This window comes from Saccharomyces eubayanus, chromosome XIII, assembly GCF_001298625.1.
Source record: "Saccharomyces eubayanus strain FM1318 chromosome XIII, whole genome shotgun sequence".
Taxonomy (NCBI): domain Eukaryota; kingdom Fungi; phylum Ascomycota; class Saccharomycetes; order Saccharomycetales; family Saccharomycetaceae; genus Saccharomyces; species Saccharomyces eubayanus.
Window position 1 is genome coordinate 549,384 of NC_030972.1, and position 27,524 is coordinate 576,907.

The following is a 27,524-nucleotide window of genomic DNA, read 5'->3' on the forward strand; positions in this document are numbered from 1 at the left end:
CAGGTCAATAATCATAATATCCTTATAAAATATACTTAGTTCCTTCTACATTCGAGCTTCATAAATATATATCCTAGCTTCACTGGTCTTTTAATTCTGCGGCACACTACGCATAAACCAAAAAAGAAATAGAGGAGATGCAATTTTTCAAACAGCTTGTGGTTTTCGTGGCGTGCATAACCTTTGCCCTCGCTTACGTGGCTCAAGATGTTCATATTTCATTCCCCACTACTAAGGGCAAGAATAGCATGATGATTGGTAAAATCAGCCCCGGGCTCGGAAAGGACGATGTCGCTCCAACATCAATCACAGTAGATAACGCTAATGAAGTCATTGAAGTAAATTTCGCCATTGACTCCAGCGACAAGCCTTTCCAAAACTCCCTATTGGTTGGCCTACCTGATAACAACCTAGAAATGGTTTTTGAACCTGAAATCAAGAATAACGGTAAGTTGTCCATGTACAAGTACAAGATAGATCTAGCCACGTTAGATTCTGCCTTGTTACAACAAGCTTTCAAGTCACTGGAGCCAATACAGGCAACTTTGATCTTAGCATCCTCTACAGCCAAACCAAAAGATAATTTGTTCCGGAGGGTTTTCCAGCTGGACTTGGATTTTGAATTCGATCATTCTGATCTATCTCTCGCTGGCAAGTTCGACATTCAACCTGAAATTCGTCACGTCTTCCACACTGAGCCAAAAAGAGTTGCCAAGCCAATAGCCCGAATTTTCGTTGTGATTATCTTCTTCACTATTTTGTCGTTGCTCGTCACCTGGGTGAATTCTTGCGCTGCTGCATTTGATAATATCCCCACTGGCGCCAATGTCCTGTATTTCTTAGGTTTCGTCGCGACTATCATTGGGTTTGAAATTATCTTCGCCAGATATTATTTGGGTACAAGCATTTTCGAAACCTTATTTTCCTCTTTGTACTTGGGCGCCCCAGGCTTGTTGGCGTCTACCAAATTTCTGAGATATTTTGGTCAAACAATCTAACCCTTTACTCGAACCTGAAATGATTTATATAAATAGTTACTTACGTATAAAAAGATAGATTTCGAAACAAATCAATTGCTCTCACCACTTGCATCCACGAAGGCGTTGTTGATCCATTTAAACCCCCAAATATTGCGTCTTGAATCCCAGAATGGCTTATCAAAATTATTAGCCGCCACAATCTTCCCCATGATCAAACCCATGGGTAATGCGTTGTACGTTCTTGAGTCTAATGAATGAGAAAGATTATCTCCTGTTACCCAAACATGGCCCTCGGGTACTTTAATATAAGTACTAAACCTCTCTTCATCAACCAACACATCCCCGATATGATTTACTTTGGTGCTGGGGTCGACGAGCACCATGTCACCAGGCATGCCGGTAATCCTCTTACATATTCTATGATTAGGGTCGGTGGGCTTCAACGCCACTACACAATCCCCCATCTTTATGCCTTTGCCGTTTTGGAAATGCTTCAGGACATGCACATAATCATTCGTGGCTGATAGCGTTGGCAGCATAGACTCTCCCCTTGTCTCAGTAAACTCGTACGCATACGTGTGTATTATATGCAGCAGGCATAATGATCTAATTGCATAAGAGAAAGTCTTTGACCAAATAGGCAGTGCACCAACAGTCATAGCCAATGTTCTATAGCCGCTTCGATGCTTGAAATATTTGCTTAACGAACTTTGTTTTCCCTAGAAAATATGTTGAAGACTTTTCACTGAGTTCATCTTTTTCCCCCCAGAGAAATGTTTGAGCTGCTCAATATATCGTGTACCTACTTTATTCTTTCACGCTTCAAAGAAAAAAATACCTGAAAGAAAGGCTGTAATAGTCTGGGTTAAACTCAAAAGCAAAAATACAGTAGGCCAACTCGACCTGTTTGTATCTTGAAACCACGAATCTGTTTAAAATGGCCCAATAAATCAAAATATGTTAATATAAAAGCTACCCATACATAAAACTAATGCACGGAAGTTCATTTTCCCTTCTTCCTGCTGCGTTGCCGCAGATTATTACCATATCTGGACCCTTTTCATAAATCCCGGTGGCCCAGCCTTAAGGGTAAAAATGAGCAGGTAATATAATATGAACCTTTTTAAAAAGAAGAGGAAAGATTCTGATCTGATTTCAATTTCATATATTACCGTCCAGGCTCAAATGATTAAAGCAACACAATAAGCAATCTAAAAAAAAAATGTCGGACGAAGTGGTGACTAATCGAGCTGTTACTTACGCTAACAATACAACACCTGCTACAATTACGTCTTCGAAGCTGGATTTAAAAACCTGTTATAAAAATAATGAACTTGTGATCGAGGTCCATGCTGCTGCTTTGAACCCGATTGACTTTATTACTCACCAGCTCTGCAACTCTTATATATTTGGAAACTATCCAAAGACCTACTCAAGGGATTACAGTGGCGTAATAGTTAAGGTGGGCAAAAATGTTGATAAGTGTTGGAAAGTTGGCGACAAGGTGAACGGTGTGTATGGCCATATCTACGGTAAGCGCGGTTCTTTGTCCCATTTTTTAATACTTGACCCTGCTAAAAATGTCACCATCACTCATATGGTAGAGGTTCCTAAGGGCGAAAACGACCCTTATGACGACTTTGTATATGCAGCCGCCTGGCCCTTAACTTTTGGGACTGCTTATTCGGTCTTGCACAATTACAAGAAAAAATGGAGCCCTGATTCAAAGGTCTTGGTCATCGGCGCCTCGACATCCGTGTCATATGCTTTCGTCCATATTGCAAAGAACTACTTTAATATCGGTACTGTAGCTGGTATTTGTAGCAAAAATTCCATTGAACGCAACAAGAAGTTAGGTTATGACTACTTGGTGCCATACGATGAAGGAACCATTGTTGATAACGTCAAGGCATTAAGAAAAAGCAAATTGGAAAACGAAAAATTTGATTTTATTTTCGATTCAGTTGGCAATCATGATTTTTTTTCTGTTATGAACCAATTTTTGAAACCTAAGGCGGATGATTCCTTTTACGTTACCATTGTAGGGAATGAAAAGGCCAATTATGAAAATATATCTTGGAAAAGTTTTATCTCCTTGGGAAGCATATCAGCAGCCCTTAATCCGTTCAAAAGTTTCAACTGGCGTTTTGCTTCGCCAACGCCCTCCAACAACTTCATTGAAGTTGGTAATGAGATGATTAAAAACGGTACCTATAAACCACCTATTGATTCTGTTTACGAGTTCGAAAAATTCCAAGATGCCCTTGACAGAATAAAGTCTAATAAAGCGAAGGGCAAAGTCATCATTAAAATGAAATGACCGGCCATTATTTCGGCTATATGTTTTTATCAGCCATATGTTTTTATCAGCTATATCTATATTGTTTTTAGCTATGTTTGTCAATTACGTTTCTCTTCATATTAGATAAATTATTACCCGGTCGCGTTGCAACTTGAAAGAAAAAGCTCATCACAATATTCCGAAGCCAGGATTCGATAGGTTCTTGTGGGTTAATTACGCTACATATTCGCTGTGCCAGCAAGTCGCTTCTCTTTGCACTCCCAGTAACTACAGGAGACACAGCTTCTTGAGATGACAGTCCTCCAAAATCCAGAAAACAGTAGCCGATTTACTAATGTGTCTGTTATTGCACCTGAATCACAAGGGCAACAACAAGGACAACAACAACAAGAACAACAGCAACAGCCACAACCGCAGCAGCAGCAGCAGCTGCTGCAAAAGCAGGTGCAGGACCAATCGCAGCAACCGCAACCGCAGAAGCAGGAGCAGCAGCAGGAACCGCAAAAACAGTCAACAGGAACACTTAAGACTTTAAATGGCTTTTCAAGTGTACAGCAACCAATATTCACAGCAAACACACCTTCTACGCCCTCCGCAGATTTGAGCGACAATCCAGCATGGTTCAATAATCCAAAGAAAAGGGCTATACCAAGCTCGATACTCAAAAGATCAACCGGCCAGTCTTTGAGCCCGGTACGCGATACTGCAGATGCGTCTGTTACGTTGTCCAAGCCCAACGGGTTCAACAATGTTACATTTGGCTCTAAAAAGGACCCACGTATTCCTAACAATGTCTTTCAAAATGACGGCAGTAACAACACCACCAACAACAGTCACAATCACGATTTAAATGCTATAGTTTTTGATTCCAATGAGGCTCCACCCAAAGCTTCTCTGGCGGATTGGCAAAAAGAGGATGGCATACTTGCGATTGATAGTGACAATATCGAAGATCCTAATTTAACTGCCAACATGACACTTGATCAGAAACTAACAACTCCTTTTTCACCCTTCAAGCAGACAGAAAAAAAAGCTAGATTATTTAACCTGTTCGACAAAACTACAAAAGTGCCACCAAATAATGAGCCACTAAATAACAGATTAGATGATATTACGGTTAATAATAATACAGAAGCTTCACCGGATGTAGACAATAATGCAGTTATCATTTTCGGATATCCAGAATCGATTGCTAACTCTATAATTCTCCATTTTGCTAACTTTGGCGAGATCTTAGAAGACTTCAAAATAATAAGAGACTTCAGAAAACCAAATTTGAAAAATAAGCTATCTAGTCAAACACACACCGCACAAAAACGTCCCATATACACTGGCGATGGTTGGGTAAAATTGACTTACGATTCTCAAGTTTCTAAAAATCGCGCCCTGCAAGAGAATGGGCTCATAATGAACGGTACATTGATCGGCTGTGTTTCATATAGTCGAGCTGCTCTCAAGCAATTAGCGTCTTTAAACAATTCGGAAAACATAACAGGTGATATTACAGGTCTAGAAAGTAGTTTAAGTTCAAATGGCTTCAGCAACTATAAACAAACAGAAGGATTCTTCGAAAATGCTAAGACAACAACAGCTACTTCTAGAGCTCGTAATTCAGAATTCAAAGTTTCCAAAAATTCTAGTTCTTTTAAAAATTCACGTAAACTAGAAATAAAGGATGGTAGGTCATTATTTTTGAGGAATAGAGGGAAGATTCATAGTGGCGTGTTAAGCTCTATCGAATCCGACTTGAAAAAACGGGAACAGGAAGGTAGACATAAGAAAGGCTGGTTAAATAGGTTGAATAATTGGTTATTTGGATGGAATGATCTTTAATGTAGTATTTTTTTTCCCCAATACAATATACTTGGGGTGACGAACAAACCTATGACACTCGCCCTGCTTCCAGACCATATAATTTTATATGTATATAATTATAGAAGGATAGATGAACGACTTTTTAAGAAAGGACGCATTCAGTTTTGTATTACTTCAACTTTTCAATTTTAGCTCTTTGATTAGATCCAACAAATAGCTCCAATCCAGCCATTGAACCTTCTGTAGCTAACTTATTGGAAACAGGCATATCTCTTTCAATCATCAATACAATCGTGTCGATACAAGAGATTTCTAAATCAGGTATAACCACACCCCCAGGTGGACAATTTCTATAATGTTCACATTCATAAACACAGAGAGATGATGCTGGTTCGAAAACATTACACCGTATCCTCAATTGTGCCGATGATTCTACAGGTGCCACACGTATAAAGAGTTTGTTGGTTGTGTGTTTTGTATTTTGCAAACTTATCAAAATTTTAAATTTTTTAGAGGTTTCTTTACAATAAAACTTGTCATAGCACTGATAAGGATAAGAACCGTAAGCCATGTTAATCTCGCGTAAATTGATACTAGACTTGAATCTCCATGGAGAGGACAAACGTGTCGAGGCCACCAATTGAAACTCTGAAGAAACCGGAGGGCCATATGTCGAGCATACAATTATGTATTTAGTATTGGTTAAGATGGGCACATCTTGTTTGATATTTTGTTCCGGCTGATAGTGATTATCAAACATGATTGGTTTGATTAGTTCATAATCGTCCAAATAATAAACCTGAATATTAACAAAATCCTGCGAGCTTTTAGAAACGCATGTAACATCCATAAGAATATGTTGATCTCTTTCAGATTGAACTTCCAGTTGAAAAGTTGGGTTTTCAAAGAAACTACAGGTGTCAAAAGAGGTTTTTTTGCCCATTCCATAAAGATGAGAAAAGCTGACTTTGGCAACAAGGTTATTCATATCTTTTAGTCTTTGAAAAAATATCTCCTTTACGACTGAGAACAAATGAATGCTAAAGTTGTTGTCAGTAGTTGAATGACAATACAATAGCGTTTGAGCACCGGGAGCTAATTTTAATTTCATCAGTTGCAATCCGACATGAACAGTGCCTTTATTAGCTGGTACCTCAATTGGGTAAATTATACAATCTCGAGCTTGGTTTATAAAGGAAATTGAGCGACCTTTCTTCCTGCCTTCTTTTGACAAATGATTCTCGAGCAAGATCCAAACTGTTTCCGTCTCCTTGGAATTATTTACGATGTGGAATAAAGGCTTATCCGAAATAATGGCGAATTTATTATAACGTGTGACGTCGTATCTAATATGAAGAGCTTGTGAGTATCCAAATAATTTTTTATGGTTCCAATTAAGGTATAATTGTTTGAAGTTATTTAAGTATTGTTCGTAGCTAATTTCAACATTTAATGCCGAATTACTTGGGTCCCGCAGTTTGATTACTCCAGACTCGTGTCTGATGTCGACGACAGAATAATCATGATTTGCCAACAATGGTTCTATCAAATCATTAGGACGATTTCCGGTACCAACACCGATCAGACAAAGACCTGACTTAAAGAACTTCCATAATTTCTCAAACGAGAAGCTATCTATCCCTATAATCTCTGGTAAAAATCCGCTCAAGTAGTAAGTATCTATACTGATATTTGATCCGTCGGTCGAATATGTACCTTGCACAACCAGTAATAGCGCAAGTTCGCTAATCTTATCTGAAATACTTTTGCTTCTTAGTGAAAGTTGTTTACCATTCACTGAAGTTGGAATTTGGGAAGTGTCGACCGTGACTAATCTTTCACTACTTCCATTGAAACATAGATTGACCTGATATTCATTTGGTGATATCTGTTTAATTGGAGGTAATTCTAAATTTCGAGACCTGAGATTAATCAGAGAAGCTACTAACGAACAGTCTGACACATCTTGGCACTGTTCTATTTCGCCCATATACTCTCCTTCATTACGCAATGCGGTTCTACTAGAGTAGCGACTTTGTAATTCTTCACTGCCAGGTACGCAGTACTCGTTTTCATTCCAAGATAGTGGTGACGCCTCTGAGATAGATATAGGGGGATAAAACTTTGAATTGACAGTTGAAGTAAGCCACAAGAATCTTTTCTGTCCGTCTATTTTTGATGAATTCTCTTTTAAATTTAAGACGGCCTTGATGAAGGCAGAATTTTCACTCTTTATCGCCAAATCCACCAAGCTGTTAATTTTATGGCTTGTGTCTTTTGCGTTACAATGTACCGACTTTATCACTGAATTGAACTCACGCCAATCGTCCATTATTCACATCAACGAACAATTACTCTTAATTTGACCTATCCAAGTAACCTTCAGATGTTTTATTTGGTATCGATCGTGATGGCCCGTTTATGCCCGCTCGAAGAGCATTTAGTTTTATAACTTTATAAACCAATAAGGATAAAACTCCTCAGAATATGAAAAAAGAAAAAGTCTTATATAGCGTCTTGTACTATTAAGTACCAATATAGCTACGATACTGCCCCGGTCGTGTAGTCTATACCATTGTGCCAGTTCTTATGAAGCTAAATTTATATTTGCTCCGTGTCGAAGATCTGGAGATAAGGCAAATAAATGCTGCGCGATTCAGAGTTATTTAATAAACAATGGCTTATGTTTTAGTAAACGTCATGAGAAGAAAAACACCGATCAGCAAAATGGGTAGTCCGAAACGAAGTGACTATCTTAAAAGTTTTATTGGAGGTAATGTGGTTGCTCTCGGCGCTGGAACGCCTTATCTTTATTCATTTTATGCTCCTCAGCTATTAAGCAGATGTCGCATTCCTATTTCTACTTCAGGTAAACTATCATTCTCTTTGACGATAGGGAGTTCATTAATGGGAATTTTAGCAGGTATTGTCGTCGACCGGAGCCCCAAACTTTCTTGTCTGATTGGATCCATATGTGTTTTCATTGCGTACTTGATTTTGAACTTGTGCTATAAGCACGAGTGGTCTAGTACTTATCTAATATCGTTGAGCTTAGTGTTGATTGGATATGGTTCCGTTTCAGGTTTTTATGCGTCTGTGAAATGTGCAAATACAAACTTTCCTCAACATAGGGGCACTGCTGGGGCATTTCCTGTGTCACTTTATGGTCTATCAGGCATGGTATTTTCATTTTTATGTTCAAAACTGTTTGGTGAAAACATCGAACATGTGTTTATCTTTTTAATGGTGACGTGCGGTAGCATGATCTTAGCTGGTTACTTTTCATTGGATATATTTACGAATAGAGAAGAGGAAGACACAAGCATCAAGCAATGGGAGCTTCAAAAAACCACAGAAACGAACGGTAATATAGTGCCATTATATGACAGTAGTAAGAATTACATAGGTTCGCCAGTGCGCCCATCTTCACCAGCCGTTCATGAAAATTATGCACTAACAGACAATTTTCAAGAAACTTCAGAATTTTATGGCCTTGAAGACAGGCAACTATCGAATCGACCATTGTTACCGCCTTTCTCCCCACGTACTAAGTATGACATCGAAGATGAGGATATTATAAACAGTGTAGCAGATGAGAGTAACGGTGTACAAAAAAGTATGAAATCACATGTGCTACAAAGCTTAAAGTCTTCGACCTTTATTTGTTATTACGTAGTGTTAGGTATACTTCAAGGTGTTGGTTTAATGTACATCTATTCGGTAGGATTTATGATACAGGCTCAGGCGATTTCCCCACCTTTAGATCAGGTATCAATTAATGCAGAAAGGATCCAATCCTTTCAGGTGACTCTTTTATCCCTTCTTTCGTTTTGCGGTAGGCTATCATCTGGACCAATATCCGACTTTTTAGTCAAGAGATTTAAAGCTCAAAGGCTTTGGAACATTGTGATAGCGTCCTTATTGGTATTTCTGGCATCGAATAAGATATCTAATGACTTCAGCAATATCGAGGATTATTCCTTAAGGGCTTCTAAGGTATTTAAGAATATTTCTGTGTGCTCAGCCATTTTCGGTTATTCGTTTGGCGTTTTATTTGGTACTTTTCCCTCAGTGGTTGCTGATAGATTTGGCACCAATGGGTATAGCACTTTGTGGGGCGTCTTGACAACCGGCGGGATATTCTCAGTGAGTATTTTTACCGAGTTGTTAGGTAGGAATTTCAAAGCAAATACAATTGGCAGTAACGAAAACTGTAAAAGAGGAGTGCTTTGTTACAGCCATACATTCATGGTTACGGAATACTGCGCTGTTTTTACCCTACTGTTCGTTTTGGCGCTAATTGGACATACGTTTTATCGAAGAAGAACAACCGGAAACTTAAATTAAATGCCATTTTAACAGCACTCTTCTAAATTTCGGTCCAATCACCGAATTACAAACAATATAAGAAACACTAATATAAATATTCAACATCCTTGAAACACTTCTTCAGGGTACTTAAATACGACGTTTAAATTCTCAGCAAACTTTTTATCTGAATCACTGAAGTCTTTTTTCCTACCGGCGGCATCACCACAGTAGTATATCCAATTCAGCCTAGTAGTAATTGGCGGTGATTCTGAAACTCCGTAAGCATTATGTATATCTCTTTCAAAGAAATCTGCCATTCCTGTCATTGGTTTTCGAACCTTTTCATAAATTTTGGGATCATCGATATCATTTTTACTTGTCCTTGGAAATGTAAACTTATTCTTATTTGTTACCAGAGCCTTTGACCTTTTGGGTGCCGCATATAACCACAGTCTACTTAACAGTGAATCTCCCCTTTTGTCGCATTTAATAGCTTTTAACACGAGTGAAATTTTATTGGTATATTTAGTACAACTTTTGGAGGTTCTTGGGACCGTAACGACACCACCTTGGTTTGAGAATACGACTATAATAGCTATCGGGTCTTTTTCAATAATGTCAAAAAGATAGTCCAGGGTTGATTTTTTGGAATTAAAACTCATAAACTGCCAATCATCTGCATTTCTGCTGAACTTTGAATTTGGCGATTTTGGCTTTATGATCGTATGATCCAAATCGAAGGCATAGACATTAAAACAAGGATCATCCTTGGATAGGGGCAGTGGGGAAATAGGCATGAATTTAATCAAGCATGGTAAAATTGTTGATTTGTGAGACATATGCTTTCTTAGGTGAGAATTTTACCCTATATTTTTGATTTTTGATATATTCAGCAGAAGCTAATGTAAGCTTAAAATGGGGAGAAAAGAAAGAAATAAAATGGACAAGACACATAAATTTACAAAAAGAAAAGAGGACGATCAATTGATTGAACAGCTCGTATATCCCAAAAAAAAAATATAAATATATAGATTATCGACAGGAAGGAAAGAGGGATGGAATTTGACAAGCATCTTCAAATGACGTCTGCCTTCCCCACAGTTTCATAGTATTTACAGATATTTGAGTCTTCAAGTTCCTTTGGAACAAGAATTGTGGTAATTACAGATATCTCATTTTCAAATTTTGTTGCATCGGTAATTGAATGTGGGAAATTAACCACAATCAGTTTATCACCGGCCTTGCAGTTTTCTTTCAAATACCTACCTAAAAGCATGACTAGCATACCTGCCGGTAGATTGTCAACATACGTATCCGGCCCATATTCATTATAATATTCATTCAATAAAGCTTCATACCTGTCATCTTTCAAAGTTCTAAAGTAGTCGACGACACTGGCTGGATCTACAAACTGTGGTTCACTTGTGTCGTTACTTTGTGTTTTCCGTAACGTTTTTTTAGTTTCCTCAACCGTGGGGAATAAAGAAAACTTTATATCAACGTCACCTTGTGGGAAAATAGCCATACGTCTTTTCAATCCATTAACGACGTTGTCGAATTCTTCTTCCGATAACGATGTTTTTGGTTTATTCTTTTCTAGGGACTGCACTGTCTTGACAAAAATCAATGTACCGATGATAGCAACAAGGAAGATTTTCTTGAACCCAGGGGCATCTATTTTAGCTGGCTTATTGGTCTTCGTGGTCGGGCTCTTGGTGGATGAATATCGAGCTTTCAGAAGCGATGCGGATGAGAGGGGCAATCGCTTCATCGAGCTGGCGTTAATATACGGACCACGCCGGCTGCTTGCCAGTAAATTTTTACTCAGATGTCTCAGCATGCTTCGTACACTGTTGGTGGATTTACGCACTGTGTCTTGCCTTCTTAGATAACCTGGTTTTATATGCTCTCTATATTAAAACCCGTTTGAGCTTTGTCGGCAGCCTTATAATAATCGCCTTTTGAAATTAAATCGACAAATTAGAGAAAGAAGAAACGGGAACACAGAAGAAAACCGAAGACAAGAGAGTACATACTTCTGTGTGATCGTGCGAAGGTTAACAGTCTAAGATGTCATTAGTCAAGCTTGCAAATACATGTGCCCATCTACAGAATTGTTCGAAAGTCAGAGTGGCTTTAACATCGATCCCATACACGAAATTACAGTTACAATTTGCATATAACCTTTACCAACAAGGGTTTTTGTCGTCTTTGCAAAAGGGGTCAACGATGGGCCCAGACAAAGAATATGTTGAAGTAACACCGGATAACATATCTACCAGAAGACTTTGGGTAGGATTGAAATACAGAGACAACAAACCCGTGCTTAGTAACTGTCGCTTGATTTCTAAACCGAATTCTAGAATATATTTACCGATGGAAGACATGAAAAAGTTGTGTTCAGGTGTAACAATTAGAAACATCAAACCTTTGCAGCCAGGGGAACTGATTCTTGTTCGCGCTGAGAATAGTATCATGGAGATTAATGAAGCCATTGCTAAGAGGTTAGACGGAGAAGTATTGTGTAGAGTTAAGTGAACCGCACAAGTGCAGACCACTCATATGTAAATTCATAGTCTGAAATAATTATAAGCATGTAAATAATATAGTAATAGCGATAAAAAAAAAGGTATAATAACGGTTATTTGTTTTACTATATAAAGGAATGAAGTAAAAAAGAAAACTGCTCCAGGGGAGGTTCGAACTCTCGACCTTCAGATTATGAGACTGACGCTCTGCCGACTGAGCTACTGAAGCAAGAATTTATAATTAATCGTTTACCGATACAGCTAAACTCATGTATATTTGGATGTGCAGAGGTATATAAAACACACGCTGATTGGTTATTTGAAACCCAAAGGTTCAAACATAATTAAGAATATGGACAATAAGTTATCATGTATAACTCGTCCTCTTATATCTTAATTTCCGATCAATTAATAGATCTTTAATTTTATCTTCACTAATTACCAGATTTGATTATTTGTATTATGATCAAACAATGTTTATCAATTGTAATGGTGTTAATATTATTATTCTTTCAGATATTTTATCATACATGAATTAATATGTGTCTGAAGACACCTATTTCAACAAGTAGATACATATTGAGGATTTGAACGGAAATATTTAGTTGATAATTGGTCGGTATACATTTTATTCTGTATACTTGGTTGATATATCTTGGGATTGCTTGTTTATGAAGACCACCTTCTCCTAAGAACCTATTTAGTGAGGCAACTACATTCCAGCTGTAATAACTATAGAGACAAACCCGTTGCAAGATCAATCAATACCACAAATATTGGTCACATACACGGAACGGAATATACAGAGATAGAACAGACAGCATATAAACATAACTACAAGACAGTATGTGTTTCAGAACAAAAATCTGCTCACACCTTCGGTAAGCTAGTTTGCTCGAAATCCGAAAATTCAATAAGCCAAGCGGGATTTCAGGATGCTGAATTGTAGTAGTCCTTCACCAGTGTCAAGTAATAACTACTACTTTGTCGATAGACCTGTCCGTACACATATCTCCCTGCTTCTGCACAGATAGCTTACCTCCACCTATGTAGTGCTTTCCAACAGTGATGGAGGTAAGGAAAATGAACGCCTTGGGTTGTTAGGCTAGTAGTCATACGTTATTCAACGTGCTCAACATATTCTGTAGTCCAAGTCGAAGAAATACGCTTTGAAATAACGGTGTTGGGGGCATGTGGTGCTTTTCCCTGGTAGTAAGTTAGCGAGAAATATGTCATTTCCTCTCATTCATCGCGCTGTTCATGACTTCCGTCTCCCTCTCTGCTTTCTTCAACCACCTGGTGACCAATTTTGAATGCTCTTGTTTAAGATCAAAGAGTTTTTGTTGTAAAACGTTGTTTTCGATAGTGCCACTGATGAGTTCGTCATTTAGCCTCTCGGCATTCTTGTTCTTCAATCCTATAACTTCTTTCAACTTTCGTATCTCTTGCTCCTTACTTTTCAGTTCTTGTTGCAGTACTGTCAGGGTCTTCAGTAAAGCATCGTCATGGTGGATAGTGTTACCACCAATTGCGCCACTATTGTCTTGGAATAATTCGCTCAAATGGGCCTCTCTATTGTTTCGATCTAGAAGTCTAGCAATAAATAGTTCATCCATTAAAACCTGTTTGTGGTATCCTTCTTCTGTTTCTTTGCGAGCTTCACTTTTGTTATTGTTAACGCTGCGAATCTGCGCCCCTAATCATATACATTCTAACGGAATAACAGGTCATTGTTCAAGCTCAAAATCATATAAGATTCATAAAGAAAAAGATAACCAAACACCGTTATCATTTGGCACATCAAAAATAATTGCTGTTATAATGGATGTCGAGCAACAGAGAAAACAACAACAACTGCAATTAGGGCAAATAGAGCAAATAGAGCAAATAGAGCAAATAGAGCAAGGAGAAGAACAGGAACAGCAAGGACTACAAGAGTCGCAAGAGTCAAAAGAGGGACAGCAACAACAGCAACAGAAACAGCAACAACAACAACAACAACAACAGAGCCTATGGAAATCTTGGTGGCATTCTAATGCTGAAGATCGCATGGATGTAGCGATAAACACTGAGTATCTAGCTGAGCCAGAAAGGAGTTCTTCCTCTTCAAGAATTCAAGATGTGAACATAAACAATGGCAACAACGGCCTATGGTCCAAAATTGCATCCTTTGCAACGTCAAGATACAGGAATGCGCCAATTATTGTTGACGATAATACTCGGTATTCACAATTAAACATAGAACAAATTGATTTCTTAGAAAGTGAAGCTAAGGATATGATTTCTAAAAAATCAAAATCTTGGTGTTGGTTCGAAGCGATTCCGCATAAAACAACGTCATCAAATATAATTGATTCCTCAGATACCCCGGGAATAATAAGTGTGTATGGTACGGGATCTGCTAAGTGCCCATTACCATTAAACAAATATCCCGGTGATGGAAATAATCCCGGGTACAACGTATTCATTAATGATTCTTTAATCCTGCCATCAGAGAGCCCTACAGATTTTTTTCATGTTCAACCATTAAGAACTAAGATACTAAATACCATCAAAAACTATTACAACTTCCCAAACGAACAGCATCTTTACTTGAGACAGAATAAAACAGCATTATTAAAGGACAAAAAAGTCATAATAATATCTGTGGTAGGAGATTTGCCAGAAAAGTATGAGCAGCGCTCATTGGAATCACAGAGATCCGCATACTACCTTTCCAAAAAGCTATCCCAAAATTTGACACATGAGCAACCTGAAAGAATTTTAACTCTATCATTCCAATGTCCATTGCACAGCCAAGAGTTAATACCTACTTACAAAGAATGTGTGGAGCTACTGAATCATTGGGCCCATCTTTTCAAAAGTGTTGACGCGGTTTTTTTTGTGGGCGCTTACCATAGTGTTCCATTGACTTTGTTATTAGCCAAATATATTGTTCAGAATCATGAAGTTTTAGAGTTCGATGAAAACACTACTGTGGGTGTATTGAGTTTTCAGTCCTGTCTACAAGGTTATCGATTTTGGGATCATAGCTCCGATTTTGTTAACAATAGTTACGGTAATTTAAGCTCTAACACAAATATCAATGAAAATGATAATAACGAAAACGAATTCAATAATGATTTTACTACAAAGAGTCAGCAGATTAAAGAAAAACAGTTATTTCAAGGCATTGATAAAAGACAACAAGAAATGCTCTCCAAAGTCAAGAATTATAGGAAAATAGATTCTAGTGAATCCAAACTAGTTCAAGATGCATTGGACTGGCTTTTATTTAATTGGGATTCGTTTCGGCTGACATTCTTCGGTAAACTCTACGATAATTTTATGACAATCTCTGAAAAACTTGCTATCGATTATAATCATCCCAAAATCTTGAGGAACTTATGGTGTAACGGGAAGTATATGGGTGTTGACTTAAAAGATCCTAACAATTTAAACTTCGATAATGGTGACGATGACACTGATAACAGCAATAACGATATCCATATAAAAACTCCTAATTTTGAATCGAAATTGAAGATTCCCGCCAATAGACTTTTCGAGCTAACTTTGTGGAATATTCTAATGCTCACGGAAAATTTAGGGTATAAGCAATTCATACCTATAATCAATTTACTAGGTCCGTTTTTCATTTCTAGATCGTTTAATGAATATACCTTGCCGCCAAATGTCAAGAAGCAATACCAGAACAATACCAAAGTTTGGCTTCAAGAAATGGACAATAAATGGAAACTAAATGGTCCTCAATTCAACCACGAACAAAGAAAAAATGAAAATACCGGTTCCTCATCAACGTCTTTACTACCAGAAGATATCTCTACTGTAAATGACTTTTTGCAGTTTGTACAGTATCAGAATGAAAAGGCTCCAGATTTTGTGAAAATATACTCTGATATTTACGACGACGATTTGGTCTATAAATGCTTTTTGCACAATACGATTTTTACGAAAAACCCACTGAGTCCTAAGCATTTGTGTTTAAATATAGATCTCGATACTCCTACGAGCATATTGAATACTGTTAATCAATATGATTTGGTTTGGAAGATTCATGATTCCTTTTCCAAATTGATTCAATTGAAAAACTTACCACAACAAGAGGTGCCACAGGTATTAAGGCTTTCCATCTCATTAAACTGTTTTTTGGACAGCATTGCAACTAAAACCGGACCTGTTTTTCAAAGAGACAACATGGAGGCCTTGAGAAGACTAACGGAGATTTGGCGAACTTATCAAGACTGGTCTCCACCTACAAGGGGTTTGAAGCATCTAAGGGAGATTCTGAGCGTTTTGGCCATGTATGATAACCCCAAGAATCTAATCAATGATGTCCGGCGTACATAATAAACCTCGTATATAGCGGACCGTGTAATATCTTAAGTTATTGTATTGCGATTCATGAAGGTGTGATGGGTAACCCGCAGATGAGGCTGGAAAGTAATTCGTAAAGAACATGAAGGAAGCTAACGGAAGTTCTTTTTGAACACTTTCATGGCGACGTAGGTGTTAAGTGTCTACCCTCTTGACTAGTACCAAGGTTGTTGACTGCATCATAGCTTGTGGAGGGTGAGATAATACAGAAAACATGTCTTTCACTGAGGATCAAGAAAAAATTGCACTAGAAATATTGTCAAAGGACAAGCATGAGTTTTATCAAATTTTGAGAGTGGATAAGAAGGCTACAGATGGCGAAATTAAAAAGGCATACAGAAAATTAGCCATAAAACTACATCCTGACAAGAATCCTCATCCTAAGGCGAGTGAAGCATTCAAAATAATTAATAGAGCGTTTGAAGTGCTAAGTAATGAGGAGAAACGTAGTCTTTACGACAGGATAGGAAGAGACCCTGACGATAGACAAATGCCATCTTCTAGAGGCGCCGCTTCAGGATTTCAGGGAAACGCTGGTGGTTCTCCAATGGGTGGCGGATTTGAAGACATGTTTTTCAATTCACGTTTCGGTGGCCAAAGAGCTGGCCCACCGGAAGACATATTTGACTTTTTGTTCAACGGAGGTGGCAGTCCCTTCGGTGGTTCTCCATTTGGGCCTTCTGCTTCTACTTTTTCATTTGGTGGTCCAGGTGGTTTCAGAGTTTATACTAATAATCGTGGAGGCTCGCCGTTCATGCGCCAACAACCTCGCTCAAGACAACGTCAACAGCAAACAGAAGAAAATGCGGCTAATTCACAGCTGAAGAATCTGCTTGTTCTTTTTATTATCTTCATCGTTCTCCCTATGATTAAAGATTATTTGTTTGGTTGAATCCAATTTCTTTTACAGTCATTTTTTTACTTTTCCTACTTTAACTCATTGGTGTACTATAAACTAAAACTAACGGGAAAGAGCAAGAATAAAATACTATTGTACATTAGATGAACACCCACTATTACCAGTCATCCCTTTAAGCTTACTGACTTGAACTAAATTCTCTCTTAAAAGCAAATTAAAGAGAAAATTGTACTAGATTTTAGTTTGAGAAAGGGAAGTTTTGAGAAAATAAATCACAGTCTACTTATAAACATCACTTATCTTTGGGTAATGAAGCATATCATTCTCGACTTTTTTTTTGAATTTTTTTTTTTAGTAAGAATAAATAGACAACTCATATATAATTATATTTCAATTATAGATAGTGTTTCAAATTCAACGAATTCGTCCACTTTGAAGTCTATACTTTCTTTTCAAAATCATCCTGGACTAGAATTAATCCTATTTATTTGGCTTTTTTTTCATAAATTATTTTCCTAAGTAGCCGGCCCAACAAAGATACATGATCATCTGAAGTGATAGATATGTGTATATTTTAACTTCAGGAAATAAAAAGAATAAATTTTTCGATGGTACGCTATCACTCCAAATCCTTTAATCTTGCTTGAATAATCTGTCTTACATCCTCTTTTTTCGCATTTCTCGATGGAAGCTTTAGTTTCTTTGTGATTTTAGTAGTTATATTGTCACCGATTTTATCTTTACTAGTCTGTGGTTTTAGGGATGGCCGCTTGATCAGCTTACCACTGGGCAATACTTCATATCGCTTGGAGTTGTTTTTAGTGGAATTTCGGCATACATTATTTTTCAATGAATAGTCTATACTGACATTCTCCATCGGGTTAATGCCTTTAGTAAGCGTACTTGTACGCGAATTAGTTCTCGATCTTGAAAGAACCTTATCCGTGTAGCGCGTCAAAGTGCTAGGATCTTTATCCCATGTCCATCCCTGTCTCATTTCACTGTAAGCGCCTAATTCCAATCTCTTTCTAATATCATTTTTTTGTTCCAATTCTGCAAATATATCTGAATCAGATGGCCACATCATGACTTTGAACGTTTTGTACACTATATCCATAGTGATAGGCAATAGCGCCAACACCAAGCTAGTACACCAGAATGTAATATCTTTACCAAACTGGTTATAAAATCCGTATGCTACGTCATAAATTTGGTCAGTTTTGTTCAGAATTGGGAGTGCACAGCACCACACTAACCAGCCTCCACAGGACAGGATGACAGAAGTGAAAGCTAACCAATTTCTATTATGCATTTCAACAAATTGTGATTTAACGTTGATCAATACAACAATAGCCGTAAAGTTGATAAGCCCTAGCGGATACATAGTATTGTCAGAGAGGGAACTCATACCCCACATTACTACATTCAAAAATGTAATAATTAAAGAATTTGCAGTCGCCAAAACAACCCATTCCATGAACATCAATAAATTAAAACCTTGCGAAAGACGTCCATAAGAATATAATTCTGGAACGGTCAGTAAAGTCATCGGCTTCAGGTCCTTTTCGAACATACCAATACATAAAACCGGCAATGATGTGAAAAGAGTATTAAACATGGACAATGACCATGGTTCATATAACGACGAACCTGAAAACATCGTATATCTCTGGTATATTAGTTGCGTAAAGTAAAAGGTAATCTCTTTGTAAAACGTGCACAGCATAAATTTGGAGGTGCGAATATAGTTGTAACGGCCATGAACTAGTAGTAATTTTAAAATGAACCTGAACTGTCCAATAGAGTAATCAGATACTCTAGATGCTTGCAGGCCCTCTTTACCCGCTATTCCGACCCCTATATCAGCTGACTGTATCATGGCAATATCATTTGCACCATCACCTATGGCTAGCGTCACTAAGTTCGGGTCAGTGTTCCTTATATTGGAAACCATAAGAGCCTTCTGAGAAGGTGAGGCACGACAACAAATCACCGAGTCTGTTTTGGTACATAGTTCAATGAAAACTGACATGTAAGTTGGATTTCCCTCAAACATAGCCAATGTTGCACCATCAATGACAACCACACAGTGTGCGATATTTCCGGAATCAACTTCTTGAGAAACTGCATTCATTTTTGAGATAATGTTATCATCCGTAGTAGTTAGAATTACTACAGTAGAGTAATCCTTAATCAACATACAAGAATACCCAATATTTATGGCCGTTTCTCTTTTGTCACCTGTCAACATCCACATTTTTATACCTGCCCTTCTAATCTTTTCGATGGCCTCCGATACACCGTCTTGTAACTTATCTTCAATTGCGGTTACACCCAAAAGACTTAAACCGTTCTCGATTTCTGCGCCAATTTCGTCGATTTTCAGTTTTCTATCAGTCAAAGAAGTTTTGGCTTGATGGTAGCGTTTATTCCAATTCTCATAGTTCCCAATATCAATCCATTTGTAACCATACACCAAAGTTCTTAAACCTTCAGTTGAAAACTCGTCAATTGCCTGCAACGTTCTTTCAATTACATATTCTTCATTTAGGATCAACTCGTCATTGCCTATGTACTCCAATAGTTCTGTATCATAGTCATATTGCGATCCTTCATTCCTTGAATCCATTACTAGGTTATTCTTCGGAGAAAGTGTCTCATCTATAGAAATTCGGGGACCATATTTCTCAATTTGTTGCTTATGAAGAGACTTTCTACTTTTATTCACTACACTGCCAATTTCCTGATCAGATTTTTTCACAGTTTCCAAAAACTGATCGATGGAGTCAATTTGTTTCTCCGGATCACGACGTCTACTATTTTTAATAGAAAGACTCCTTCTCACTGCCTGCAATGATAAACTTGCCTTTGGTGCACTGGATAAAGAATTTCTCAAAGAGTTCCTGGCCAAAGATTCTTCATCTACCATTCTTTCCAGAGACTTTCTTTGTTGAAGAACCAGTTCTGCTTCGGCGTCTTTACGTTGTTTAGTGTTGATGCTTATATCCGCCATTTTCTTCGCAGCTAGTTCATGATCATGTAAGAGTTCCATAATAACATTGTCAGCCCCTTTGCAAATCAAAAGTACTTGATTTGGTTGATTTGGCATACGTACAAGAACTGACATTCTTTTTCTTTGAGAATTGAAATCAATGTACTCTAAGATTTCATAGTCTTCCAATATTGCATCCCTCTCAAACCCATCGGGAAAGGTTTTAATAGTCAAAATTTGGGCATTTCTATTTAATACAATATAACCTAAGTCTCTAGCAGCAGTTACAAGCGCTAGTTCATCTGGGGACGAAGATTGGTACTCAATAGAGTCTTCTTCCATGGACGCATTATGAGTCTTTTTGGGAAGACAACTATGACAAAGGGCTAGTGATAAAATAAAAAATTTGGCCTTCTGAGAAAACAGGGCGGTCGGATGTCTCTGAATAAACTGAATTAAATCAAACGAGCTTTTAATATTATCCGTAAAAACCTCAGGCAGTGAAATATTTGAAGCCTGATTATTCATTTCTTCAGCTGGAGTTTCTTTGCCAAAAAGTGCTCTCATGCTGGGACGACCTGTATAAGTAGCCGATGAATTTCCTTTATACTCAACAGAATTCCTAGGTTTAGGAAAATCGTCTAAAGACGGCCGAGGACCCGTCTCAATCGATGCTCTCGAAAGCCCTAGTCGGCCAAGAACATTTTGATCTTCAATCGAAACGACATCTACGCTAGAACCGTTATGAGCTTTGGGTGGCGACCTCATATAGCTTGGATTATCTTTAACGCCTTCGTCCGCAACATCTTCAGAGTCACTGGAATCTACATTATGCATCCAAGAAGATCCACACAGAGAAAATTTGCGAAATATCATTTTATTGTCTGTTAATGTTCCCGTTTTATCACTAAAGATATATGAGACTTGCCCTAATTCTTCCAAGATTGTCGCAGTTCTAGATTCACATGGTGTGTTTGTTTCTGCATGATACATGTCGATATCCCATTCCATCATTTTGCTCTGGACTGCCTTAATAATTTCCATTGTCACGTATAAGGACAACGGAATAATCGTATTATACATAATGATAAAAGACATTATCGTAGGCGCTACACCAGCATCTGTCTGAAATAGATACCATGCCTGATTTTGGTCGATATACTTTCTCTTACGTAAGACGTGCCCAAAATACGAAAACAAAGATATTGTTGCAACAACAAACACCATAAACACAATTATTACATTGATTTTCCTTTGTAACTTAGGCGCCTTTGTTCTCGGGTTTTTTAAAGCATTCATTCTAATTTTTGTTTCTTCACCACTAAAAATGACCATACCAACGACATTTTGAGTATTCCTCAAAATGCTCCCACGATAAATCACGTTGTCAGGGCCTAGTGGATACTTCATTATGGTATCATTATGCGAGTTCTTTAGTTCTAAATTACCTTCGAAATTGTACAAGTCAATATTAGGATCTTCCACGGTTACTTGGGCATTTATATTCGCTAAACCTGACGCGGCTTTGGTCAATTTGTTTAATTCTGGATGAGGTTGCTTACTTTTCAAGTTTGTTTCACCATCTAGCGCCATCGTTTCAACAAAACACTCGTTATTTTCGCCATCGCACGTCAATAAAAGCAAATCTGCAGGTATCCAATCGTCCTGGGTAAGAAGTACAAAGTCACCCACACGAAGTTTTTCCCATTTTTTTTGTTGGACGTGAACATTGTACTTGTTTCCAAGAAGTTCAAAATTATTGAAGTGAGTGCCTAAGGAGAGCCCTTGTGTCGAATTTTGATCGTCGTTTAAAGCAGGTGGGCCACCTTCCGCAGCGTTTGGTTTGGTGAGGTATGCAGTCGAAGACATAACACTATTTGGTAATGCGTATACATCTTGCGCACCATGAATCTCATCTTTGGCTAAGACATCCACTGGTTTATTATTCTCTTCTTTATCTAAACGATGCCTTCTAAAATCGTCCCATGCCTCTCTTGTCATAGATATACCCATAAACACACATAATGGAATAATGGTAGTATAAGTACCAGTTGTGGACCATCCAGGTACCATTTGTAGCACTGCCACAATGAAAAAATAAGTATTGGCTAACTTTGAAAATTGCGCGTATAACTGTCTTGGAAAGAAAGAATAAAACGTGTATCTTGACGATGTTATTTGATTGTCACAGTAGGGCTTATTGAATCTTTCATCTATTAGATGACCATCTTTTTTAGTAGAGGCTCGCTTGTATTCGATTGCGTTATGATCTAATATAATTGGAATATGTCTACCGTCTTTTGAATGGAACGTTCTCCTTCGATCTAGGATAGTGTCAAGTATTCTAGTAATTATGTTATAGGACGCATCTTGGTCGTTGTATCCCTCTTCTTCATACTCCACTTCAGTAGCATAATTTCCGTTAGCCTCGTCCCTGTCATCTTTGTCATTATTGTCGCTATTAGAAGTTGCCTTGTTTTCACTAATATCTTCCAATTCTATCTCATCATCAGTTTTTCCACGATATTTGTCATACAAATGTTTATTGAACATTTGCGTTCGTAGCGATGAAGACCTTCTTCTCTGTCCATCAGTAATTCCCATAGTAAGCTTTAACAAAAAAATAAGCGAGCTTGTGTACTCCAATCAATATCTTCCCCTCTGTGAAATGAGAGTTGTATGTATACAACAAAAAAGAGCCAAATAAACTGAAGCAGCAAATAGGAAAAGCGCGGAAGAAAAGTCCTCCAAAAAGCGGTCGAACAGATTAGCAGTTGCTGTTTTCCTTTAAAATATTATGGCACTAGATTGTTGTTTTGTTTATTATTCATTTATTCAAAGAACTTAACAAGCTGGGGTTGAAAATCACCCGGCTGCACAGCCTCTTAGATTAGTTATATAATGAAAAACGCGTAATCAATTGTTTCAAGTGTACGTACTGCGATTTATATGTTATGAATTTTTTCCTATTAGTTGCTCCAGTTCATATAAAAAGGGAATAGTTTCTTCTGATGATAATTTGTACTTACTGAGAGACCCGCTCTCTAAGACGACTTTTTTTTTTAGCGATTCTTGAAAGCCTAATTCCGTTTCAATGGAAGATCGGGTATTTCTTAATAGCTCGAAAGATTTTGCAGTTCGTAGTCTTTCCCTGCCTTCACGGTTTTCCCGGGCTAGTTTTAGAATTCTTTCATCCAGTTTACGTCTCAATTCATTGTCAGAGAGTTGTTTGAAGTCTGTCCTCTTGCAAGTCAAAGTTCCAGTAAAATCTACTGGGTGGTTTAAATCTGCACGAGCCTCATAAGATCTCTCGTCGGAAGCGTAATCTTCGCTGTTTTCTAATTCTGTGTCATTTTCAAACGATTCATTTTCCGATTCATTGACATCTATAAACTCGACTTTCCTTTCTAAATTAAGCCTCCGTACCGATAAAGAAGAACATGAAACCTTTCTCCCTTTGAGGATATCCAGATGAAAACCATGGTTGAATATGTTAGTTACTGGTACCTTTTTTCCACTCTCGATATCATTATTTGTAGATATGTTCGAGGCTTTCCAGAAGGCTATTAGCTCTTCCAATTTGTTTTGAATGGTTTTCTTATCATTTTTTGTTATTCCGTTTTGAACGTTGATAGCCAGTATATCGTTCTCAATCGCTTTCAAGTGGTTTAACGCTTGAAGTGTTTGATCACTTTTTGGACAGGAGTACAAATCGCTTTCTTCTCCACCATCATTTGGTAATAATTCTTCCGAAAGAGGATACAATGTATGTTTATGGTCGTTTAATGACATTAAAACTGCCGAAAGTAGCGGATGCAAATCTTTTAAAAGGTTGGTTATGTTCTGAAATGTGTCTATTAAGTTAGTTTGTTTTTTTTGCTGTAGTTTCACCAGGTAGTCAGGAAAAATTTTGTTTAATGCATTTTGGATACTTGAATTTGAAAGACTATTGCTCCCTGTCGTATCCAAAGAGAGTAAACAACAAAGCATGAACTTCTTCAACATCTTTAGTCGGCAAAGTTTACCATCAAGATCTTTAATTGTGAGAGTTGTATTATGGTAAAGACTTGATACGTCAATACCATATATTTCACAGTATTTCGAAAGCTCGCTGGTATCACTTGAGATGACAATATCACCGATAACCGTTTTGAGTTTATAGAATAGCGCGTCGCTTGAGAATATTAAAAGTTCTTCTATCATAGATGAGTACCCTTCGGTGTCTGGAATAAGAGCTACTTTAGATGTGACCCTAGAATTTTTTATTTCTTTGTATCGTAAATGATATTTGTGAATCATTACATCAACTTGCTGTAGAGATCTTAGCATTTTTTGTACCTCTACTAAAGTTTTATAGCAAATCAAATGGTTTCGAAAGTACTCTTGTTGCAATGATAAATATATCGCGGCGAGTATTGGAGTTACAACCCTTTTCAAACTTGGGTCACTTTTATCTTTACAACATTTTTTTAGCTGTCTGAGGAGTTTATAAGAGGTGAGCATCACGGAAATATAATCAAAAGTTCGTTTAAAGTACATCTTTTTTTCCTCCACTACCGCCAACTTACCATATTTTGTGGCCATAAAGGCTCCAGAATTGAGCGGGACCTTCTTTAGTATAACTGAGCCCTCACGGAAATTCATAATTGACTGATTAATATGTAATGATAGCCTATAACGGTTCAGATCGTTTAGGAAATGGGAAGTAATGATTGAATATTGGTATTCTTCGAAGAATTGATGTATCAAACCAAATGGTGGTTGCAGGAAAATCTTTGAAATAATATCATCCCAATTGAAGTGCCTAGCTGGAATTTTAAAACTTAAAGGTGTGAAGATGCGACCATTTGATCCGATAACTGTTGGTGAGTATTCATGTAGTACGCTCCGGTTGCTTAGTTGAGATGGCTTTCGCCATGTAGAATAAAATTCCTGATGGTTGCTTTCGCTGATCCCCACAATGGTATCTCTATCAAGAGTTGAACTGGAGCTCATAAATCCATCCTCTTCATCTGATTTCAGCTTCGAAAAAATCTGTAAACCAGGAACCTGTAAAAGAGGTGGACGAGAGCTTCTTGCCATGCTTAGATCAAATCAACAAAACCTCCGCAAATAAATAAAAACTTCGCAGATATGAAAATTATTTGCTTTAGTCAGTTGTAAAATCTGTGAGTTTTCGATTTTTTGAAAGCGTATTGATGTCTATACGCCTTAAAAATACAAACTAATCTACAACACTTCCAGCGGAAATGGCTTCAGTTATTTGTCTTCAGATCAGTCAATGTTTGTTTACATTTCAGTATTCTTTCGGCCAAATAAAAAAAATATAATTTGATTTCGCCCAGGATCGAACTGGGGACGTTCTGCGTGTTAAGCAGATGCCATAACCGACTAGACCACGAAACCAAGCTTTTATGATATCGGTAATATCAGAACGGACCCTAGTTTTTTTAAGCAAAAATTTTTTAGTGGATATTGTGAATGTCTGACACCTGAGGATAAGGTGTCTACTAGCCAATCAGGTTAATTTTTCTCCGCTTGACAAGGTATTTTCAGCAGGATTGACGATTGTTTTGCAAGAGGGTTACTGAATGTTAGATGCAGTGTTTTTTATTGAATATATAGTCAGTTACCTCTCCATTACACTTCACTAAATTAAAAAAACTAAAACGATACTCTAACATACTCTAATATTGACTTCTATTCGGTATTAGTTTGTGCGAATCGTAACAAGAGCATAAGCGTTTAGCAATTCCCATCGCTGTCATATTGGTATTCCAGAGGGAACAGTCAAGTTGATAATATGCACATAGTATATCTTTTCTGATGATGATTTCGAATCAAAGTCTCTATTGCAACACTTACAACAGGGTCTTATGTAAATCAAACAAGAAGTATTGATAATACGCATCACATACATAGCATGAATACGAAAAAACGCGTCCTATCAGGTAATATTTGATATGTAAGACTGAAAAAGTAATAGAAAAGAACTTATTCCTACTAATGTCTAACCGTCCATTAAATCGGGAGAAAAATCACCCATGTTGAAGAAGTCAAAATTTTCTGCATCTATAGTAAAGGAACCGTGGGACTGCTGGTGTGAGTCGGCATTGTGCGTTTTTGTGATATCTTTTCCACTATTTTCAGCCTTAGAAACAACGTTAATGAAGTTAGCATTTGCCAGTTCACCAGTTTGCTCGATTTTCTTAGATTTAGAGGTTTTTTGCGCGGCAGTACTTTTCCTTGATTCCTTAACTTTCGGCTTACTTACTCGCTGCTTCCGTTTTGGTTGTGTAGCAACAGTTGTATTGGGAGTCGCGCTAGAACTTGAGGTATGTTTCGAAGACGATTGTGAAATCGTGGTTGTGTTACTGTTACTATGCGATGGAGGGAAACCGACAGTAGGATCATTATGTGGTATAGAAGCATTAGCTTTGTACTGCTGTGGCACATGAAACTGTTGTTGCGGTGCGTACGCATGCATTCCGGAAGTAGCATTTTGATATAAAGGCTGCATATTAACCATGGGGTTTGGACCAAGCTGGCTAGTCTGTCGTATGGCCGTATTGTCCATACCAGGGGGACCCATAGTTCCTCCTTGCAATGAGACGTTGTTGTTATTGGGCGGTATACGACCAACCTCGGAAGGAAAACCGCCATTCTGTAATTGTTGATTAGTAGCCAATCTTTGCATCATCATGTGCATATATTGCTGTTGAGAAGTTAGGTCGTTAATAACTGGGCTTGCAGCAGTATTCTGGTCATTTATTTGCTGAGGAATTGCCTTCATTTTATTGAATCGTGCCCGTATACGTTCTTGCAACATACTATTATAATTCGTAACGGTATCATTCATGAGGGTGTTCTCTTCACCGGTATTACTTCGCGCATTTGGCTGGTAATTTGGGTTTCCAGAATTTTGTTGTAGTGAATTCTGCTGCAACGCTTGTTGTTGAAGAAATAATTTCATTGCGTTTGTGTCATCAAACCTAGCAGATCTATTTTGTTGGAAAGATGGAGCTTGTCCTTGGTTTTGATGTTGTACTTGATACTGAAAAAATCGCTGTTGATCAGGGAACATTGATGGCTGATTTTGTGAAGCGAACTGCTGATTTGTAGGAGGTATTGAAGACATTATTCCAGTTGGATGAGAATTTTCTACAGGGTTTGATACTGGAATATGAGGGACCATTTGAGGATTTATAATGGCATATGGGGTCTGTTGCCGTTGCTGCTGTTGTTGCTGTTGCTGTTGTTGCTGTTGCTGTTGTTGCTGTTGTTGCTGTTGTTGCTGTTGTTGCTGTTGTTGCTGTTGTTGCTGCTGTTGTTGCTGTTGTTGCTGCTGTTGTTGCTGTTGTTG

The 27,524-nt window shown here is 37.8% G+C and overlaps 13 protein-coding genes and 2 non-coding genes across 15 annotated transcripts; 7 read left to right on the forward strand and 8 right to left on the reverse strand.

The window, feature by feature from the left end:
• Positions 1–137: 137 nt before the first annotated feature.
• Positions 138–998, forward strand: SWP1 (dolichyl-diphosphooligosaccharide-protein glycotransferase; the record flags this gene model as incomplete). Its single annotated transcript, XM_018367266.1, has 1 exon — positions 138–998. One exon carries the CDS (start codon positions 138–140, stop codon positions 996–998), a length of 861 nt encoding a protein of 286 aa, XP_018220200.1.
• Positions 999–1,069: 71 nt separating this feature from the next.
• IMP1 (endopeptidase catalytic subunit IMP1) lies at positions 1,070–1,639 on the reverse strand (the record flags this gene model as incomplete). The annotated part of the gene is made up of 1 exon (XM_018367267.1): positions 1,070–1,639. One exon carries the CDS (start codon positions 1,637–1,639, stop codon positions 1,070–1,072), a length of 570 nt encoding a protein of 189 aa, XP_018220201.1.
• A 563-nt stretch (positions 1,640–2,202) lies between these two features.
• Positions 2,203–3,300, forward strand: YIM1 (Yim1p; the record flags this gene model as incomplete). The annotated part of the gene is made up of 1 exon (XM_018367268.1): positions 2,203–3,300. The coding sequence occupies one exon, from the start codon at positions 2,203–2,205 to the stop codon at positions 3,298–3,300; it is 1,098 nt and encodes a 365-aa protein (XP_018220202.1).
• A 273-nt stretch (positions 3,301–3,573) lies between these two features.
• Positions 3,574–5,115, forward strand: NUP53 (FG-nucleoporin NUP53; the record flags this gene model as incomplete). Its single annotated transcript, XM_018367269.1, has 1 exon — positions 3,574–5,115. The coding sequence occupies one exon, from the start codon at positions 3,574–3,576 to the stop codon at positions 5,113–5,115; it is 1,542 nt and encodes a 513-aa protein (XP_018220203.1).
• Positions 5,116–5,266: 151 nt separating this feature from the next.
• RIM13 (Rim13p) lies at positions 5,267–7,429 on the reverse strand (the record flags this gene model as incomplete). The annotated part of the gene is made up of 1 exon (XM_018367270.1): positions 5,267–7,429. One exon carries the CDS (start codon positions 7,427–7,429, stop codon positions 5,267–5,269), a length of 2,163 nt encoding a protein of 720 aa, XP_018220204.1.
• A 344-nt stretch (positions 7,430–7,773) lies between these two features.
• DI49_4239 (uncharacterized protein) lies at positions 7,774–9,444 on the forward strand (the record flags this gene model as incomplete). Its single annotated transcript, XM_018367271.1, has 1 exon — positions 7,774–9,444. The coding sequence occupies one exon, from the start codon at positions 7,774–7,776 to the stop codon at positions 9,442–9,444; it is 1,671 nt and encodes a 556-aa protein (XP_018220205.1).
• An 80-nt stretch (positions 9,445–9,524) lies between these two features.
• TPP1 (polynucleotide 3'-phosphatase) lies at positions 9,525–10,247 on the reverse strand (the record flags this gene model as incomplete). Its single annotated transcript, XM_018367272.1, has 1 exon — positions 9,525–10,247. One exon carries the CDS (start codon positions 10,245–10,247, stop codon positions 9,525–9,527), a length of 723 nt encoding a protein of 240 aa, XP_018220206.1.
• Positions 10,248–10,483: 236 nt separating this feature from the next.
• AIM36 (Aim36p) lies at positions 10,484–11,248 on the reverse strand (the record flags this gene model as incomplete). Its single annotated transcript, XM_018367273.1, has 1 exon — positions 10,484–11,248. One exon carries the CDS (start codon positions 11,246–11,248, stop codon positions 10,484–10,486), a length of 765 nt encoding a protein of 254 aa, XP_018220207.1.
• A 230-nt stretch (positions 11,249–11,478) lies between these two features.
• Positions 11,479–11,946, forward strand: MRPS8 (mitochondrial 37S ribosomal protein uS8m; the record flags this gene model as incomplete). The annotated part of the gene is made up of 1 exon (XM_018367274.1): positions 11,479–11,946. One exon carries the CDS (start codon positions 11,479–11,481, stop codon positions 11,944–11,946), a length of 468 nt encoding a protein of 155 aa, XP_018220208.1.
• Positions 11,947–12,092: 146 nt separating this feature from the next.
• On the reverse strand, positions 12,093–12,165 carry DI49_4243. The gene has a single exon. It is a non-coding gene; the product is annotated as a tRNA-Met (tRNA).
• Positions 12,166–13,196: 1,031 nt separating this feature from the next.
• On the forward strand, positions 13,197–16,283 carry CVM1 (Cvm1p; the record flags this gene model as incomplete). Its single annotated transcript, XM_018367275.1, has 1 exon — positions 13,197–16,283. The coding sequence occupies one exon, from the start codon at positions 13,197–13,199 to the stop codon at positions 16,281–16,283; it is 3,087 nt and encodes a 1,028-aa protein (XP_018220209.1).
• A 241-nt stretch (positions 16,284–16,524) lies between these two features.
• Positions 16,525–17,202, forward strand: HLJ1 (type I HSP40 co-chaperone HLJ1; the record flags this gene model as incomplete). Its single annotated transcript, XM_018367276.1, has 1 exon — positions 16,525–17,202. The coding sequence occupies one exon, from the start codon at positions 16,525–16,527 to the stop codon at positions 17,200–17,202; it is 678 nt and encodes a 225-aa protein (XP_018220210.1).
• A 586-nt stretch (positions 17,203–17,788) lies between these two features.
• On the reverse strand, positions 17,789–22,765 carry DNF3 (aminophospholipid-translocating P4-type ATPase DNF3; the record flags this gene model as incomplete). The annotated part of the gene is made up of 1 exon (XM_018367277.1): positions 17,789–22,765. The coding sequence occupies one exon, from the start codon at positions 22,763–22,765 to the stop codon at positions 17,789–17,791; it is 4,977 nt and encodes a 1,658-aa protein (XP_018220211.1).
• Positions 22,766–23,113: 348 nt separating this feature from the next.
• Positions 23,114–25,243, reverse strand: INP2 (Inp2p; the record flags this gene model as incomplete). The annotated part of the gene is made up of 1 exon (XM_018367278.1): positions 23,114–25,243. One exon carries the CDS (start codon positions 25,241–25,243, stop codon positions 23,114–23,116), a length of 2,130 nt encoding a protein of 709 aa, XP_018220212.1.
• Positions 25,244–25,493: 250 nt separating this feature from the next.
• On the reverse strand, positions 25,494–25,567 carry DI49_4248. The gene has a single exon. It is a non-coding gene; the product is annotated as a tRNA-Val (tRNA).
• Positions 25,568–27,524: the final 1,957 nt, after the last annotated feature.